At 42.4% G+C, this 20,856-nt stretch overlaps 1 protein-coding gene across 1 annotated transcript in view; it reads right to left on the reverse strand.

Annotated features, from left to right (window-relative positions):
- The window catches only part of WDFY2 (WD repeat and FYVE domain containing 2), a 157,952-nt gene extending 138,229 nt beyond the window's left edge, over positions 1 to 19,723 (reverse strand). The window contains exon 1 of the mRNA XM_010835670.1: positions 18,671 to 19,723. Within this exon, the coding sequence (XP_010833972.1) occupies positions 18,671 to 18,825 (155 nt within the window). The 5' untranslated portion in view covers positions 18,826 to 19,723. The remainder of the gene's footprint in view (positions 1 to 18,670) is intronic.
- Positions 19,724 to 20,856: the final 1,133 nt, after the last annotated feature.

Genomic DNA, 20,856 nt, shown 5'->3' on the forward strand with positions numbered 1-20,856 from the left:
TATAAAGAAAAAGAGAAGAACTACTGAAGAAAAGGGCTCAATACTCCTTGGCCATAATGGCATAAGTATGTTCTCCTTGCTTTCCAAATAGAACTCTTTTAAAGTGATGTGTTGTGTGTAAGAATTTTCTAATTCTCCACTACGCACACAATAGTTTTATATAAAAAGCTTGTTATGTCGTTAATGATTATCCTCTATGTAGTGTGTAACATCTGTACAGAATGTAACAGTTCCCTTTCACATGCCTTTATCTCATGACACTGACTACAAACTTTACAGATAAACACAGAATAGTAAGAATAGCTAAAGAGAGCATTTGCCATGAGGAATCCCATCATTCAAGAGCCTTTCCGAAAATCATGTTAAATTGGGAAATTTAAATACAATCTACCCCCAATTCATCTCATATTTCATAAAGACAACATTAAAACAAATTCATGGTTAGACTGCATCAGTTTTCAAGGGGCTCCAATTCTTTTAGGTATTGCATTAATACCAGTAACCATCTGTGCTCCTAAAGCTACTGTAGAGAAAATAAGCATCTAGACCAAAGCAGGCTAAGAGAAGCCTACACAATCCATTTGGTGTGTGTCAGTTACTTCCCAGCCTAGAGAATCACTTAATCAGCTAACTTCATAGGCATTTTCCAAGACTGCTTCTCCATAGCTTAAAACTACAAATGTGAATTTCAGAATTTCAACTTCAAAACGGAAGAATACATGAGAAATACTCTAGAGAAAGTCCTAATCTGATACACAAGGAAACTGTCAAGGCATGGTTTAAAACCATCAAAATGGATCACAGCGGGGACCTTCATCAGTCTAGTGGTTAAGACTCGCCTTCCAACACAGGGGGTGCAGGTTCTATCCCTGGCAGAGGAACTCAGATCGTAGTCAAAATGTTAAAAAAAAAAAAAAAAATCACAGTTATAAACAGAAAAGTTCCACTGGGCACACAAAGATGTCTTTCGAAGAGGGCTAAACTCTGCAAAGAATTTATCCTGCTGCTCTATCTCTAGTGATGAGCCTATTTTTAAAATGCTGGTCAGTCAGTTTCTTAGGTCCTTTTTAGACATTACAAAGCCTCAAGGAAGAAAATTCCATTCAGTTAAATCATGACAGAGTAAAGCAGGCACGTGCCCTTCATCTGGTCCATCAAGTAAGGTCATCCTGTCTCCTCTTCTCCAACCACAAGGAATAGAATTTAATCTTTGCCTTTTTGGTTATTGTTGTCTTCAGTAACGTGACAGGAGGCACTGAAGAGAGGAATGTGGAAACACCAAACTGTGAACCAAAACTTCACTGAAATAGAAATTGTTGTTAGGCCGGTTTCATTTTATTTTAGGTCCTGCCGCATTCTGCACATAAATTATAAAATGCAGTATACTTCATATACAAAATTAAACAAACTATCAACATCTACAATTTACAACAACAACAACAACGATTTCACTGTCCATCAATATTAATGGTTGGAGCCATTGGAGAGGAGCCTTTGGAGCAGAGAAAGAGGAAGGAGCAATTTAATGAGCCTTGCATGTCAGAAGACAATTCGTGTATCTCTGTCTTCCTTCCACAGAGCAAGGCTGTCACAAGTACTTGTCAAGAACAAGAGAAGATCTGGGTTGTACTGTGGAAGAATTTTATGTTCTAAAGACAAACTCAGGTCTCATTCCATCACTTACTTAGGAGTTGGAGATTTTCAAGTGAAATTCTAGAATATTCTTTCCCCTTCAGCATCTGTCTCCCCGCAGACTCTCCCCAGAAGGCTGCTGGTGGGAGCAGGTCTGAGGTAGTGGCCAGGGGACTCTGGGCCCCCCAGCTAGGACTGAAGAATTCACTAATTCTTAGCAAGGTATGACAGTGCTGATCCAAAGGAAGGAACTGGCTGGAGGGCTAAGTGTTAAATGCTGCATCAGGTGAAAATGCCCTCCGTTGATACCAGTTTCCTTTCCGAAGTTCTGGCTGCACCTCACCATGCGCTGTCAGCATTCTGCCCTCAGCCAGGGCTGGCCATACCCTGCCTGAGTTGCCTCATCCTGGCTGAATTCCACAGGATTTTAGTTGGCCTCGATAATATTTGTGCTTAGCTCTCAAGTCCAGATATACTTATCCTATAAGTGACTGACATTTTTGTACTGAAATTCTGAAGTCCTCCAAACTGAGGAATATTTTAAATGAATCTTACTGAAGAATAGGTACCAAACATGAGTGGCGGCTGCCATGGGTGGGGTAAAACAATTTTGCTTTGTATGTCATAAATATCTTTGCCTTTTTTTTTTTTTAAGGACAGATGACTACTTTTAAGATAAACATACATTTTTTTCTTTTATTACATAAGTGAAAGTCACTCAGTTGTGTCCAACTCTGTGGCCCCATGGACTGTGGCCCGACACTTTCCTCTGTCCATGGGATTCTACTGGAGCGGGTTGCCATGCCCTCCTCCAGGGGATCTTCCCGACTCAGGGATCGAATCCAGGTCACCTCTCACTACCTCTGCCATCATCGCACAGGTCAGTCATCATCACCTCTCCTATTGCGATCTGGCCCCCAGCTTCTGTCCTCACTTAGCCCCACCCAGAACCTAGTTATCACTTACACAACAGCCGTTGATACTATTAAAACAAGTCAAATCTCGTCCCTCCTCTGCTCAAAGCTCTGCAATGGCTCCCATTTTACCACAGTTAAAAGTCAACATCTTCTCAATGGTCCACAATGCAATCTTTCACCCTTTGACAGTCCTCAGCCACATCTCTTAGCACTCTCCTTCCTGCCACACTGAAATTGAAAAGTGAAAGTGTTAGTTGCCCAGTCACGTCTGACTCTTGGCGACTGACTCGTAGCCTGCCAGGCTCCTCTGTCCATGGGATTCTCCAGGCAAGAGTACTGCAGTAGGTAGCCATTCCCTTCTCCAGGGGGTCTTCCCCATCCAGGGGTCAAACCCGGGTCTCCTACATTGCAGGCGGATTCTTTACCATTTTTTACTGTCTGAGCCACCAGGAAAACCAACACTGACCACTGCCCTAGGGCCTTTGCACCAACTGTTCCCTCTGCCAAGAAGACTCACTTCCAGATGGCCCCATGGCTAACCTCCTCATCTTTCCAGTCTTGATTCAAATCCTGCCTTCTCAGTGAGGACCATCTTCACCATTCATTTATAAAAAAGTGGAATATCAACTCCCTCCCTGCCCCTACATCTGCATTCCCAGTCCTTTTATTCTGCTCTGGTTTTTTTTTCCCCACAGTGCTTATCACTTTGCAACACTGTCTTTACTTACCTATTACGATCATTGTTCCTTTCTCCCCCAAAATAGTATCCCCTCCCTAGAATAGTGCCTAATACAATCAAGAACTCAACTAATATTTGTTGAACACCAGTGGAATTAAAACAAGCAGAATGGCGGATTCATTTTGATATTTGGCAGAACTAATACAATATTGTAAAGTTTAAAAATAAAATAAAATTAAAAAAAAAAAAAAGCAGAATGAAGGCGGCCTAAGGCCATTGTTCAAGATTCAAGATCCCAGCACGTAAGATTCCTGCCACTCCCAGCAATGAATGGAACATGACAAGCAAATCAAGAGTCTTAAAAGTGGAAGAGTGATGGCTCACACCACAGTTCTTGGGAACAGAGAATAACAATCAGGCAAGGCCTGAAATACAGGGTTAGAGTATCTGTGATGAAATCTGAACTCCTGCTTTTAGCAAATTCATCCTATCAGAATCCAGCAGTAATCTGTCCACAGCTACCCCAAGAAAGGCAGGTGCCTGGAGTAGTCTCTGATTAAATGAATCAATTTCACTTCTGTTGGTGTCTCCCAACCTGATCCTTGCTCTAATCCTTCGTCCCTAATTACACTGTCTCAAAATGGGGTTCAGCCACTTCAAAGACTGCTCTTGAAAGGAATATGAGGTGACAGTGAGAGCATAGTCTTCTAATTATTTCTGTTTATTCTACCCTTTATTTTAAAAGCATGGGGTGGGAGGTGAAAAAACTACTTCTCTACATTAAACAAGGGTCCATTCCTTTACGAAGAGTTGCCTATAAAACTGCCTGTTGTGGAAAGACAGAAATGATGACAAGATTGGGAGGACAGAAACCAGAGTATATCCTGAATTTCTAGAGGGGATGAGAAATAAGATAACTTCCAAATGTCTGCAGGATGTGCATTCTGACCTGTGGCATGCTGGAGAGAGAAGTGGCTTCACTGATGAGACTAGATGAGTTCTGAAGATTAAAAGAGGCTTCACTGATGAGACTAGATGAGTTCTATAAGTTAAACCACAGGGACTTCCCTGGCAATGCAGTGGTTAAGACTGTGCTGCTAATGCAGGGGGCACAGGTTTGATCCCTGGTCAGGGAACTAAGATCCCACGTGCCATGCAGCACAGTCAAAAGATAAAGCATAAAGTAAAATAACTTTTTAAAGGAAAGATTAAACCACGAACACCTATTGAGAGGTTACTGTGTAAAAAAAAATCTACAACCAAGGAAAGTAACAGGTGGTTACTGAAAAATGGGTGGAAAGACTTTTAAAAATATCCTGAACTCTTAGGCAGAATTCTAGGAGCTTGAATTAACTCACTGAATCTTCATGAAGACCCCCAGGATTAGATGCTATAATCATACCCATTTTACAGATGAGGAAAGTAAGGCCAGTGTGCTTTCGCCTTCCACTCATTCTCCCTGCTCCCCACCAACCCCATCCACCCCCTGACCCTTCCATCTTTCTAGTATAGCTCTGACTTACACTATCCATTCACTTGGCTCGCCCAGGACTATCCTGGTGTATGCCTGTGGTCCTGGCCTAAAAAAACTACTAACCCTTTTCTTTTTTCCAATTGTAAGGAAAACATACAACATGCGGTGGGATGGGAGAGGGGAGGGAGGCTCAAGACAGAGGGGATCTATATACACAATTACAGATTCCAGTTGCTGCATACTGCAGAAATCAACACAACATTGTAAAGCAATTATCTTCCAATTAAAAAAAATTTTTTAATTTACCATCTTAACTATTTTTAAGTGTACCCTTACTTTTAAAAGTGTTGCAATTTAGAGACTTCCCTGGCAGTTCAGTGGCTAGGATTCTGAGCTTTAATGAGGGTGCAGGTTCAATCCCTGGTTGGGGAACTAAGATCCCACAAGCCATGCTGTTGGCCGGAAGTGTTGCAATTTGGATCACTTTTCTCTACTTTAACTTCTCTGCTGTAACTGGTTACCTTGGTGCCTCTGTGAGCTTTGGAAGAATGGTATGTCCTGTGTTTTTATGCTCACAGCCCAGCACAGTACTAAGCATATTGTTCACAATGTTTAGTAAATGAACAAATGAATGAACGTTACCCTAAAATTCCTACTGGTTAATTTTCATGTTACTGACTTCCCCCAGGTTTAGAATTTAAAACTTGGAAGCTTTCCAGGTGGCACTAGTGGTAAAGAACCTACCCGCCAGGAGACATAAGAACTGTGGGTTCAATCCCCTGGGTTCGGAAGATCCCCTGGAGGAGGGAGAGGGGCATGGCAACCCACTCCAGTATTCTTGCCTGGAGAATCCCATGGACAGAAGAGCCTGAAGGGCTACAGTCAGATACGACTGAAGTGACTTAGCATATACGTAGGGCAGCTTAGCTGTTGCACAGCTGTCTCTGGAACCAACCAGTGGTCTATAGCTTTGGTCCCCAACCATTTTGGCACTAAGGACTGGTTTCAGTTCAGTTCAGTTCAGGAACTGGTTTAGTGGAAGACAATTTTCCCACAGACAGCGGGGTGGTGTGGTGGTTTCAGGATGAAACCAGCGTGTTACACTCCTTGTGAACTTTATTTCTATTCTTATTACATCAGTTCCACCTCAGGTCATCAGGCATTAGATCCTGGGGGCCAGGAACCCCTGAGCTACAGGATACTGTAAATGTGTGCTTGTTGGCCAGGAAAGAACAATCATTTACCCACCAGAGGGCTATCATGGGAGCAGTGGCTGCAAGACAGTGGGTGTGGGCTTATACAGATTTAGACAGATTCACAAGACTGAAATAAGGAGCAATAATTAAAATGCCGGGCTGGATGAAGCACAAGCTGGAATCAAGATTGCTATGAGAAATATCAATAACCTCAGATATGCAGATGACACCAACCTTATGGCAGAAAGTGAAGAGGAACTTATGAAAGTGAAAGAGGAGAGTGAAAAAGCTGGCTTAGAGTTCAACATTCAGAAAACTAAGATCATGGCATCTGGTCCCATCACTTCATGGGAAATAGATGGGGAAACAGTGGAAACAGTGTCAGACTTTATTTCTGGGGGCTCCAAAATCACTGCAGATGGTGACTGCAGCCATGAAACTAAAGGATGTCTGCTCCTTGGAAGAAAAGCTATGACCAACCTAGACAGCATATTAAAAAGCAGAGACATTCCTTTGCCGACTGTCAACTACAAACTGGCACTTACCAAGAGCACTGCCAACGACTGAACTACAAAGGCATTTGCCATCTGCCTCTACGGAGATTGAATCCCAAGCTTTTAGAGCTATTGACCTTCAACAACCCCTGAGGGAGTTCAGGGTGGAGTGAGGCACTCTGTGCTACAGGGCATCTGGTGGGACAGGTCTTTAGATAGTTGCATGCTTTTAGGAACAGATTTTGTGACCTCAATCCTCGCATTTCCTCATATCTCAGTTCAGTTCAGTAACTCAGTCATGTCCGACTCTTTGTGACCCCATGGACTGCAGCACATCAGGCCTCCCTGTCCATCACCACCTCCTGGAGTTTACTCAAAATCATGTCCATTGAGTTGGTGATGACATACAATCATCTCATCCTCTGTCATCCCCTTCTCCTCCCGCCTTCAATCTTTCCCAGCATCAGGGTCTTTCTTTTCAAATGAGTCAGATCTTCGCATCAGGTGGCCAAAGTATTGGAGTTTCAGCTTCAGCATCAGTCCTTCCAGTGAACACTCAGGACTGATTTCCTTTAGGATGGACTAGTGGGAGATATCTCCTTGCAGTCCAAGGGACTCTCAAGAGTCTTCTCCAACATCACAGTTCAAAAGCATCAATTCTTTGGCGCTTACCTTTCTTTATAGTCCAACTCCATACATGACTACTGGAAAAACCATAGCCTTGACTAGACGGATCTCTGTTGGCAAAGTAACGTCTCTGTTTTTTAATATGCTGTCTAGGCTGGTCATAACTTTCCTGCCAAGGAGTAAGCATCTTTTAATTTCATGGCTCATGTCTAGAGAAGCGCTAAATCCCTTCATGGTGACATCAGATCCTCATGACTAACAAAAAAACCTTTCGTAAAATGAGTGCTTCATGGTATTAAACTCCCCCTTCACCAAAACCTTAATTATTGACTTTCCCCCGCTGCCGCTTTGGAGCAGTCTCTCAGAGCTATCTGAGATGCTGCCTCACAGGCTGCAGTCTTCATTTTGCCCCAAATAAAACTTAACTCGCAACTCTCAAGTTGTACGTCTTTTTAGTAAACACACCAAAGCTATGGTTTTTCCAGTAGTCACATATAGATGTATGTATTGGACCATAAAGAAAGATGATGTTTTTGAACTGTGGTGTTGGAGAAGACTCTTGGGAGTCTTCTTGCACTCTTGGGAGTGCAAGGAGATCAAACCAGTCAATCCTAAAGGAAATCAGTCCTGAATATGCATTGGAAGGACTTCTGCTGAAGCTGAAGCTCCAATACTTCGGTCACGTGATGTGAAGAACTGACTCACTGGAAGAGACCGTGATGCTGGGAAAGATTAACGGCAGGAGGAGAAGGGGATGACAGAAGATGAGATGGTTGGATGGCATCACCGACTCAATGGACATGAGTTTGAGCAACCTCCGGGAGCTGGTGAAGGACAGGGAAGCCTGGCGTGCTGCAGTCCATGGGGCCACAAAGAGTCGGACACGACTGAGTGACTGAGCGACTGAACTGAATTAAAACAAAGAAACTAACTAAAGAAGAAGGGACTGGGAACTCAGAGAGGAATGTTAAGTGCTCCACTTAAACATCCTTTTACAATTCAAATACCATCTTCAAGGAGGCAAATACTACAAAAGCCCCACACAGCTAGCATGTGGCCTCCTGGAGTGGGGAGAAAGCACGGCATAAATGTGTTTGGGGTTAATCCTACGGCTAGTGAAACAGGAAATAATAATGACGTACAATTTCAATGCAATTTTATAAACCTAAAATGCACTGTTTTATATGAAGCTAAATAACCCATCATTCTCGTTCTCTCTCGCCACCCGCCCCCCCGCCGCTGCCACACTCTTAGCTTTCCATATCTAATTAAATTGAGCAAAAAGATAAAATTAAGAAAAAAGGATCAAGGGAAGTCTGGTTTTTTTTTGTTGTTGTTGACTTAAAAACAGAAAATTCTACTGTATTACTAACTGGGGCAGTTTCATCATCATCATATTAATGTTGAAGCTCTTTTTTTTTTCTTTTAACCCCTCCACCCAAGATTTTGAGTCACTGGTACCACGTAGTCACTCTAGAACTGATCTAATCTCCGTATTTTTTTCTAATAGCAATTGCCCTGTGTGCCTGAGGGAACACAAAAGGACGGGCCTGACCACCATCACACCATGTACTTTAAAACTTTCACGCAGAGAGTTGAGGCAGCACCCACTTTATAATTTGCAACTCTGTTGAAGATATAAAGTCCACAGACCCTTCAATTCAAAGTAGTCTTAAATAAAACTGAGTCGCTCAATTGCATCCAACTCCGTGCGGATGACTATGGACTGTAGCCCGCCAGGCTCCTCTGTCCATGGGATTTCCCAGGCAAGAATATTGGACTGGGTAGAATTTCCTCCTCTGGAGAATCTCCCCGACCCAGGGATCGAACCCAGGCCTCCTGCTTTGTAGGCAGATTCCTAACCATCTGAGCCACCAGGGAAGTCTCAATAATAATAAGATCTCTTTAATTCTTATACACTTAATGAAGAGAGTATTTTCATGCTATTAATTACTTGTACTGAACATGACCACCTCCCCTCCCCAACCTATCAAAGGCAACTGTCTGGCTCAGTGAAGCTTCTGTTAGGGCAGAACTGGAGTGGGCGGGGAGGGGGGCAAGGTAAGGAGCATAGGATTTCGCAATAGGAATTCCAGGCTTTATTCTGAGAAAAGGTCCTTTTGTAAATCCCTTTAACTTCAGTAAACATACTGAAGCCAATGGGACTTGCTCATCGAGTTTTACTTGGAAAGCAAGTTCTGGGGGAGTTCCCTGGCGGTGCAGTAGCTCAGCTGGTAAAGAATCCGCCTCCAATACAGGAGACCTGGGTTTGACCCCTGGGTTGGGAAGATCCCCTGGAGAAGGGAAAAGCTACCCACTCCAGTATTCTGGCCTGGAGAATTCCGTTGACTATCCCGCAGGGTTGCAAAGAGTCAGATATGACCACACGACTTTCACTTTTAGAGCTGCTCGCTTTCACTGCCCAGGTTCGATCCCCGGTTGGGGAACTAAGCTCCCACAAGCCACATGACACAGTCAGGGGGCGGGGGGAGCAGGGAAGGAAGTTAGGATCTGACAGGATGAGGATAGGAGGGAGGCCTGGTACAGAGGGAAGTGGGAAAGAGGGGCAGCGGGAATCATAGAAGGAGGTGGGTAAGCGTGTGCCAACCTCCCCGCCTTGGCAGGTGAGAGGGCGGGGGCTTCTCTCCGCCTCCCGTTTAGGATTCTGGGGAAAGACTGCCCCGAAGGCCACCCCACCAAACCAGGGTCAGTCAGCAAAGTCAACTTTGCTAGAGCAAAGGCAAACAGAACAACGGCCAGCATTTAACTTTCACCTGACTTTTGTTTCCAGAAGACCCAGAAAATCCTGCCTGGGCGGATGTGGGATGGAAGTTAAGACGCGGGTTGGGGTGGACAGAAGGCCGCCGGAGCACCTGGGAAGGTGGTGTCAGCCTGCTAGGCTGTGAGCTGGACAAAGAACATGGCAGAGACCCAGCGGGGAAACATGCCTGCAAGAGCCAAAGTGCAGCGGAGCCCACCAAGAGCCCCACCAGGCGTGACGGAGCATGACAAGCAAAACAGGAGTTCCACCAGCAAGAGTTTTCAGCGGCCGACTCCAGGGAGGGACGCCACCCTCGGCCACCTCCAGCCCAGGCGATGGGCCAGGGCAGCTGCTCCAGGGCACAGCCAGAAAGGGTCCAGAGGTCACCAGGTGGGTCTACACATCCCCTCCACCCCCACCTCCACCTCACCAGATGCCACCTTGGAGAGAAATGCAGAGGGAGGGGAGATACAAGAATCAAAACACTTCACATGTCTCAAAGTGCTTTACCTAAATGCTACTAAAATTGTTACATCACACTAACTGTAGTGGATTGAACCATGGTTAAACTCCTCCCCCATTTCTGGACCGGGAGGGGGCTTGTAAGGGCGATTATTACAGACTATTAGAAACAAGGAACCATTCTCTCTGCCTGTGTGTATTGAAAGTCACCACTGTTTTTTCTCATCCTTATTTTGATTACCCACAATAGGATGTTGTTGTTGTTGTTCAGTCGCTCAGTCCTGTCTGACTCTTTGTGACCCCATGGACTGCAGCACGCCAGGCTTCCCTGTCCTTTGCTATCTCCTGGAGCGTGCTCAAACTCATGTCCATTGAGTAGGTGATGCCATCCAACCATCTCATCCTCTCCCGTCCCCTTCTCCTCCTGCCTTAAGTCTTTCCCAGCATCAGGGTCTTTTCTAATGAGTCAGGTCTTTGCATCAGGTGGCCAAAGTATTGGAGCTTCAGCTTCAGCAGCAGTCCTTTCAACGAACACGCAGGACTGATTTCCTTTACGACTGACTGGTTTGATCTCCTCGCAGTCCAAGGGTCTCTCAAGAGTCTTCAACACCACAGTTCAAAAGCATCAGCTTCCTTTATGGTCCAACTCTCACATTCTATGGAAAAACCATAGAATGAATGGTTTTTGAAATTTTTGTTTAATGAATTTTTAAATAAAATTTTAAAATGGTTTGTTTAATGAAAACAGTCCCCAGTCCTATTTGAGGGAACTGAGCTCCTTATTTAATTTTGGAAGGGCCAGAAGGAGAATCTCTACTAAAGCAAACTCTCTGCTGGAGTTCTTTCTTTGCCTGCTTTTGGAAGAAGTGGGTCTTGTGAGGAAGGAAGGAACTGACAAGGTTGAGAGAGAGAATGAATGTCAGCAAGACAAAGCGCGGTAACGTTTGCTTTTGCGCGCTTGGAGCTCTGCTGCTCACCATCCCAGGTCATGTTTTGAGAGGCCAAAGGCATCACTTATTTTGTTTGCTTCTCTAGTCTGATGAAGGTGCAGACGTTCCAGCAGTCTAGATGACAGGAACGGGGCACAGCTCCTTCCTTTCCACCACGCCCTCTCCTAGGATCACAGTGGCCACGGGCTGGGAGGAGCCTTCCTTGTTTTGTGCTGGCAAACCTCCCACCTTCTAGAACTGGGATGTTCTGTGTTCAGGGAAATTCCAGCAATGTTCTGTGAGAATATGGGTTAATTAGTCACAGGCTGATGCGACATACTCACAGTGTGGGTTGGGCGTATGTCATGAATGACGGGGACAGACAGGCAGGTTCCTTTCATACAAGACAGTCAGGCGGTGTTATGCTCCATTTCCACATCCATCGACCATGTCAAGATCCATTAATGATTTGTAAATCATGAGGCTCTTCAAATTATGAAGCTCTTCAAAATTAGGGGCCAGGTGATTCCACTGACTACGTCCACTGGTTCCTTCATTCACCCATCCACTTACACAGGCACTGAAGTAACCTTTTGTTTTTAAAGTAATATTTATTTGGCTGCGCTGGGTCTGAGAGGCGGCACATGGGGTCTAGTTCCCTGACCAGGGATTGAACCCGGGGCCCCCTGTATTGGGAACGTTAAGTCCTAGCCCCTGAACCATCAGGGGAACCCCTCATTGAACTGACCTGACTGACGCACACTGTGGGACTACACGGTGATGCAACGAGATACAGTCCTTGCCCTCGGGAAGCCCGGAGGCCAGCAGCAGAGCACCGTACTGCTGAGTCTTAGTTTATTATCAGTGCCACTGGTACTAACTAGTCTTAGAAACAGGCCATCTGTTGGCCTAGAGCACACTGCTAATGAGCCCAGCGTAATAAGACACTGCTGGCACACAGTCCACGTGCTCAAAAAGAATGTTAATTATCTTTCATATCCTCTCTTTACTGATACTGTCAAGGAAGCGCTGCCAAAACGTAGCACTAAGCCCAAGTGGCCTGAGGACAAGACAAAATTCTGTTGAGTTCATGAAGTGCTTGTCACTTGAATTTAAGAGGCACCACAAACTCTTACATCAGCTGAGGTATGACTGCTCTCTTCACAGGTGTTGGAGTGCTACAGTCAGTGCAAAGACTGCTGACTAATGGCAGGAGACACTATCATTAAACAGAAACACATGGGCAGCTTCAGCCTTTATCATCCAATTTTCTTAACACAAAGAGCAAAGCACGTTTTCTATTTAACAACTAGAGAATTGAGAAAAATAAAACCAAGCAATCAAGCAAGTTAGCATGGAAAATGGAAGGCCTAGAAAGCTGGCCTACATCTCAAACATATCAGGCTCTGAACACATTTCTTGAGATTTCTTGAGATTCAATCCACCATTCGATGAAAACAGCAGGAGGGATTTTCTGCCTCCTCTCAGATTCTAGGAGAAACGTTTGTCTTATCTTACTCCATCCTGAGAAATTTAAGGACCTGAAAAGTCTGCTTATTTATGAGAAAACAGGATGCACTATGGGGAAAGGAAGGAAGAGTAGAAAGAAGAGGAACTCCATTTAGCTTCCTGGCTAAATGATGGACATCACAATAGTAAAGAACTCTAAGGGGGACTTCCCTGGTCGTCGAGTAGTTAAGACTACACGCTTCCACTGCAGGGGGCGGTTCGATCCCTGGTTGGGGAACTAAGATCCTGCATGCCGTGGGACATGGCCAAAAAACAAAAATTGATGCCAAAAAAAAAAAATCCATGGTAAACAAAAAATTTTAAAAAATGAAAACATAAAAAGAACTCTGCCCTTGGACTTCAAGAGTATAGGGGGTTGTGGAAAAAGATGTCCTTTCTGTTAATGTAATGTACCTTCCCACTCAGCCAGTAGCATAGCTAAAGAGTTCCTGTTATAAAATGCATCCCTGATACTATAAATAGGAATTTATTGTTATATAAATTAAAACCTAACTAAATTAGAGTTTTTTAAAAATACACCAAAAGCCTCATAGAAATTTCCTTTATAACAAACACTTTCTTCATAGAGTTAGAATGAGCAAAAGGAGGAGGATTTTCAAAATATTTATGAAAAATCATCACAAAATCTTAAAGGTACCTATCCACACACTGTTGGTGGGAACATAAACTGGTACACCACCATGTAAAACAGTACGGAGGTTCCTCAAAAAACCAGAAATAACTGCCATCTAATCCAGCAATCCCACTCCTGGGTGTACTACTGCTACTGCTAAGTCACTTCAGTCGTGTCCAACTCTGTGCGACCCCATAGACGGCAGCCCACCAGGCTCCCCCGTCCCTGGGATTCTCCAGGCAAGAACACTGGAGTGGGTTGCCATTTCCTTCTCCAATGCAGGAAAGTGAAAAGTGAAAGTGAAGTCGCTGAGTCGTGTCCGACTCTTAGCAACCCCATGGGATGCAGCCTACCAGGTTCCTCCGTTCATGGGATTTTCCAGGCAAGAGTACTGGAGTGGGGTGCCACTGCCTTCTCCGGAATAAAATGGAAACCATTAATTAAAAAAGATGCATCATGTATCCTCAATGTTCATAGCAGTATTATTTACAATTACCAACATATGGAAGCAACCTAAGTGTCTATCAACAGATGAATGGGTCATGATGGTACACATACACAATGGGGTACTACTCAGTCCTTAAAAAGAATGAACTTTTGCCATTTGCAGCAATGGGGGGACACCTGGAGGTGAATGCTTAGTGAATTAAGTAGACATAGAAAGACAAATACTGTATGTTACTACTCATGTGTGAAATGTGAAAAATAAAATAAAAAATAGAAACAGACTCATAGAGAACAAACTAGTGGTTGTGGGGAGGTGCCTGTGGGCAAGAGAGTCAGGAACAAAGAGGTACCAACTACTCTGTATAAAAGAAATAATCTACAAGGATATATTGTACAGCAGAGTGAATAGTGTCAGTATTTTATAACATTAAATGGTATATAATTGATAAAAATTTTGAATCATGTTGTACACCTGATTTATACAATATTGAATAATACATTATTCAATACAACACTGAAAATCAACTACATACAATATATTATATACAAAATTAACTAATAAGATATTGAAAATCAACTATACCTCAATTTTTTTTAAAAAGTACCTGTTCCCAAACAAATCTTTTTATCTTTAGCAAATTTAGTGGAATGTGAAGTCAACAAATGCCTGTTATTCAATATATATGCAAGTCATTTCTTACACATTTCTTAAGATATCCATCTAGATTAACGTAAATTACTTTATCCATTAAAACAAAAACATAAGTACGTGCCAGACACTGTTATAGAAGCTCATCTTATAGTTCCCCTATGAAGCGCTGTAAGAGTCATCCGGGTGTTCCCAAAGCCCCCAATGCTCCTCCTCCCAAGCACGTGGTAGGATGCTCTTCCCAGCCTCTTTAAATTTAGGCATGACCATGAGACTTGCTTTGACTGATGAGATGTTAAGTGGAAGTGAGGTGGCTCACTTCTGGGAAGAGGTTTATAAAAGCCAGTGCAGGATCTGCCAAGTCCCCGCCTCGACGCGGTGAGTGGCACTGTCCAAGTTAGTGGATGGAGGCTTTGTTAGCCAACCCAACTCTGTTTGCAGAGCCCACAGTGAAACATGAAGTGAAAGTCACTCAGTCCTATCCGACTCTTTGCGACCCCGTGGACTACATACAGTCCATGGGATTCTCCAGGCCAATACTGGAGTGGGTAGCCTTTCCCTTCTCCAGGGGATCTTCCCAACCCAGGGATCAACAGCTCTCAACAGCCATGAACCATGAGTGAGAAATAAATCTTTGTGGCATAGGCCTCTGAGATTTGGAGGTTGTTTGTCACTGCAATATAATCTAGCCTATTCTGTCCTATACAAGGTAATTGAAAGATACATACTATGTCTTTTCCGATATTGTATCATTCCGGTTGTTCACTAATCCAGGCCGTTTTCTCCCTACCACATCGTTTGCCCCCTTCTGCTCCCCCATAACTTCCAGAAGACAAGCCATAAAAATCACTATTAGCATTTTAGCATTTTTATAGAATTTAAAATGCTTACATTCCTTTTTTTTTAAATCCTGCTTTAAAAAGTCTCTACTGGTTTTCAAAAAACGTTAATTCATCCTTGCAAAATATGTACACACACACAAAAGTAATTCACTCTTGCAAAAAAATTCAAATAATATCTACACATAGAAAGTCTACATATAAAAAGTGAAAAATCGTCAGACCTGTTACTCCAATTCTTTTGTATACATATATAGATTTATTTTAAAGGGAGAGGTATCACAAAAATAGTATACATGTTAAATACTTTATTACTTATATAGTAATAGTGGTTACTATTACTACTTAATAGTCCACAGACAACTTTTCAGTTAAATAATTACATTGTATGGCCATCACATAATTTATTTAAACATGATCCTACTGATGAACATCTTGGCTTGTTCCACATTTATATTTAATTGCAATGCCACAATTAACATCTTTGTAAAATCATGTCATTATCTCAAGAAGGGGTCCTGCTAAGTCAGCGGGTACGTACATTTCACATTTTGACAGATAACACCAAACTGCTCTCTGAAACAATGGTATCAATCTAACACTACTGCCAATAGTACATAAAAGTGCTTCTCCCCAGAATCTGGGTGAAACTGGTTATTATCAGTTTTTTTAAGTATTTGCCAAGCTGGGGATCAAAGACATAGTGATTCAGTATTTCTTTTCATTTGCATTGCTTTTTTTCCCAACTTTTTCAGACTATTTGCTTCAGAGAAATGGCTGCTTTTCCATATTTTTTCATTTTCTAATAAGGTGAATTTTTATTATTTACTTGTAGAAGCTTTTATCTATTATGAATATTAAGACCTTTTCATCTATACTGCAAATATTTTCTCTAAGCCTCCATTTATGGATGCTTCAACACATTGATTTAAGTTAATATAATTAAACTTGTAAAAATTCCCCATTATAGTATCTGGGTTTCAAGATATAGTCCTTTACATTAATTCCAAGCTTAATAGGTTAAACACAAGAACATTGCCACAAAGAATAAATTAATAAATGAATCCTCTATAAATCCACCTTGAACTTACTTTATCCTTTTAAATAAATGTGCATATGACCTTTCTGAGTGCTGATGCTTAAATAACATAAACCCACCCATAAGCAACTAGCACAGCGTCTAGTATGCAGTAGGCTTTCAATTAATGTTCATTTATTTTATTTTTCCTGAGTCTCATTAGTTTAGGGGCAAAATAATCCTCTTAAAATAATCTGAATTATCTTGAGAGGATTCCAATTGTGTTCAGAATTCCAATTGTGTTCAGCATGCCAACCTGCCCCACCAAAAAACTGCATTTCCCAGCCTCGTGTACAGCTGGGGGCGACAGTATGATACAGTTCTGGTTAATGAGATGCAAGCAGAAGTCACTGAACTGAGTTTCCAGGAAGCTCTTTGAAAGAGAACAGGCACAGCTGGTACATGCCTTTTTGCCATCTGCCCTCCTCCTCCTTCTTGCCTGGAAGGCAGACGCAATGCTGGCTGGAGAGCAGCCATCTTGAGACTTCGAAGTGACAAGATGACTAAAGATGGCCGAATGGAAAGGCAGAGGCCTGGGTCTCTGATGGCTTTGACCAATCCTGAAATGCCCACTTCTGGACTTCTCACATTAATAACAAGAGGAAAATAACCCCTTTATTTGTTTGAGACTATTAATGAGTCACATTTTCTGTTATTTGCAGCAGGTTTTCTGTTAATATCCAAACTACATGTCATGGTGAAGCCAAATATCTTCATATGGATCTTAAAATACTCTCCATTTTCATGGCTCCAGATAGTCTCCTGAAGAACAGCTATGCTGGTTTGAAGGGAAGTTCTCCACTCACATGTTTATTTAATTTTAAAAGGAGAAATCAAATCATTAAGCACTTCAAACAGAAGTCCAAGAGGACCCTTAAGGAGACGTTGATAATCACCAACATATGGTGTCACCCTGTGCTAATCCTGGTGTTCAGTTACCCTTATCAGGACATCACACAGCTCATTCTAGTTGTGAAATAAAGTTTTAAGGACAAAAAGCTTTCCAATGGTGGGGGGGATCATACATTGAAGATATTCTTAATAATTATACAAAACTGAATTTTAATTTTTGTCATTAGTAATTCTCAAGAATTTGGGTTCACTTGTAGTTTTAAGTGAAATCAAGAATTAAGAAAATATTCTGGAAGGTGCCCAGTGAAAATCCCACCACTCTCCAAGATCAGATTCTTCAACGTACTATATTTTACTAGATTAGGAAGGCAAAGAACAAGCTGAGGGAACTCAGCCACTCTGCTAAAGAACTGGTCCTATTTTTAGTCTGCTCACTTCAGCTGGCCAGCCCTCCAGACCCAAGGAAGGAGCCAAAGGGCCAAGAGAAGAGCAGGTTCCGCCCCACACAGAGGTCCTTAGCAACATGGCCGTCGCTTCCGCCTGAGAAAGAAGGGGAGGAGGCAGACACACACCACAGTCTCCAGGAGGCAGGGGACTCAGTCACCGCTTCCACCAGGAAAACCTTTCTTTTCTTTTTGTAAGATAATTTTATTTTTCACTGTCTTTTTTCAAATATATTTTTTTTTACAGTATCTCCTTATCAGTTATCTGTTTAAAATACAGCACTGTGTACATGTCCATCCCAAACTCCCAGTCTATCCTTCCCACAACTATTCACCACTAATAACTGTAAGTTCATTCAAGAATCATTTTCTTTTCAAAAACACCCAATCTTCCTCCATCAAAGTGTCTTTCACATGACATTAAATATGCTTTAACTGAATTCTTCAACTATGAATAAGCTCCTTTCCTCAGATTAGACACTGCCCAGTTTGGCTCTGCAATAAGAAGGAATATACCTCAGGCCACTGATCACTCTCTCTACCCGTAAGGGGAAGAGAAGATGAGGGAAGAGCGGGATTGGACACAAAAGAAAGTCCAAGGATAGTCTGTAAATGGTAGCGCAAAGAACATCATGAATACGGTCAGCCATACCTTTCCACGTTAACAAATGTCAATACTGCTTCCAAAGCCAGCCAGCCAGCCCCTACTCCCATTCAGTCCAATAGGCTGGTCAATGATTATTTTAATTCCTTTACAGATGAACAGTATCACTTCTCAGAATTTAACACAATTTTTTAAATACCTATCTACAAACTTAGGCAGAGTATAAAAAAACATTTTGAAATGTATATATGCAAAACAGTAAAAAAAATTTTTTTTTTACTTCAATTGTAAAAGTTGTTAATTTATAAATAAAGTTTCAATTATGTCAGCCAAGGTAAGAAGGCAGATTACAATATCCATGAGAATTTCAAAGCAGTATTTGTCACAAGTAATCAACCACAAAATAACTAGGAACTATCTAAAATGCATTTCAAACAAAAATACCTAAATTTGGTAATCCAGTTCCCTCCCAACCGGGAGGCAGGGCTGTTGACAGAGAAGCTGCACATGGAACAGGAAGAGCCCTGGATGAGGAACCAGAGCACACGTTTCAATTCTCCCGGCTTCAACAGAGAAGTCAGCCGTCTAACGATGATCATTCTATTTAAAGATCTGTGAGTCTCAGTTTCCTTGCCTGTAAAAGGGCAATAAGGATACCAATATCAGGATGTTCTCAATAAGGGAAATTTATTCTCAGGTAATAAGAAGTCAAGTAGCAGGCCTGCTCCAGGGTTGGTTCATTTGGTAGCTGGTTCTCTCCATCTTTCTCTTCCATCATATTCAGCATCCAGCGTATTTTCAGGCTACCTCTGCTTGTAGTCTCGAAACTGCTAAAACAGCTCCAAGTGGTCACATCCAGTCCAGACAAGTAGCAGAAAAACTGAGCTCATTTCTTCCCTGTGTGTGTGTGGAGCGAGGCAGGTGGGGAAGGGAGGGGCCTTCTGCCAGCAGACCTTCCCTCTCACATCACTGGCCAGAAATGGGTCACATGCCTCTTTCTAAACCAATCCCTGGCAAAGGCAAGGAACTTCTCATAACAGGCTTAAACTGATCAAAATTTAGTTCGGAGTCACAGTGGGGTAGGGGTGAGCACCTGCGCAAAACTGGGGTTCCATCAGCAAGAAAAAATGAAGTAGACAACTAGGCAGATAATCAAATGTCAGGAATCCCGTACTTCACAAGTACTGTAGTAAGGATCAAGTGATAAAGCATGAAAAAACTGTACAGTATAATATGCTTTTTAAAGAATTATTCATTCAAGGAGAATGTTGTGTATTGAGGAAGCAGAGTTCCCCAAAATCTCAGATGAAATATATTCACTCAAAATACAGGGTATTCTTTTTTAAAAAAGTCACTACACAGCAAACAATGACCACAGGGCTTCCCAGGTGACTCAGTAGTAAAGAACCTGCCTGCAAATGCAGGAAACAAGAGTTCCGTCCCTGGATCAGTAAAATCCCCTTGAGAAGGAAATGGCAACCCCCTCTAGTATTCTTGCCTGGGAAATCCCATGGACAGAGGAGCCTGGCGGGCTACAGTTCATAGAGGGGCAAAAGAGTCCAACACAACTTAGCAACTAAACAACAACAAATAATGACCACCATTCAAATAATAAAATGTGAGGTCTTGAACTACTATGAATATATATACATATTCCAAATACCTGCAGATTGTCAATACGAAGCATCAGCAGTAGGTTTTACAGCCTATATATATATATAGTTCTATAGTTAGTATTTTCTGAGCTCCTGCTGTGTTCCAGGTACTACTCTAAGCACTAGGGATAACACAGCAAACAAAGCAAAATTCCTACCTTGTCCATACTTAACTACATAGCTATTTCTTAACACAAGCATTCTTCATCATTAACATATGAAATTATCACACCATGAGTAATTGTAAATCAATTATAATGGCTTTAGCTTTTGTTGACTTCTCTTACTTTCCATACCACTCAAAACTAAAATCATGAATGTAGGGGGGGAAATTGACAGGCTCTCACCATCAAACCAGATTCCTCTTTGCTGCTCTTCTCCACTCATGAGTTCTGGATGAAGGCCAAAAAGCAGAACCACGTTTCAGCCATCATTTCTAAAAGTGATACTTGCAAAGGGTAGAGCTAAAATGGCATTGATACATGTACAATAAAAACAATCAAATACACACGCAACACAGACAACTGAAGAATCCGAAGAACAAACCTACAAAAAGATATTTTCCATGATTGTTGTCCATTAAAAGCAGATTTGACATTATATATTTTTCTGGGAATCTTACAAGGATAGTTGGCCTTCCATATCTGTGGGTTCCACCCCTATGGGTTTCAACCAACCTTGGACTAGAAAAAAATTCCCCAAAAGTTCCAAAAAGCAAAACTGGAATTCGCCAATCACCAACAACTATTCACAGAGCATTTACATTGTATTAGGTATTGTAAGTAATCGGGATGATATGAACAGGTGCATGTGCGTGGGTTACATGCAAATTCTATGCCATTTTTAAATATACATATTTATTTGGCCGTGCCAGGTCTTACATGCAACATGTGGGGTCTTTAGTTGCAGCTTGTGGGATGTAGTTCCCTGACCAGGGATCAAACCCGGGCCCGGTGCATTGGAAGCATGCAGTCT

This window comes from Bison bison, unplaced genomic scaffold, assembly GCF_000754665.1.
Source record: "Bison bison bison isolate TAMUID 2011002044 unplaced genomic scaffold, Bison_UMD1.0 scf7180017864048, whole genome shotgun sequence".
Classification (NCBI taxonomy): Eukaryota; Metazoa; Chordata; class Mammalia; order Artiodactyla; family Bovidae; genus Bison; species Bison bison.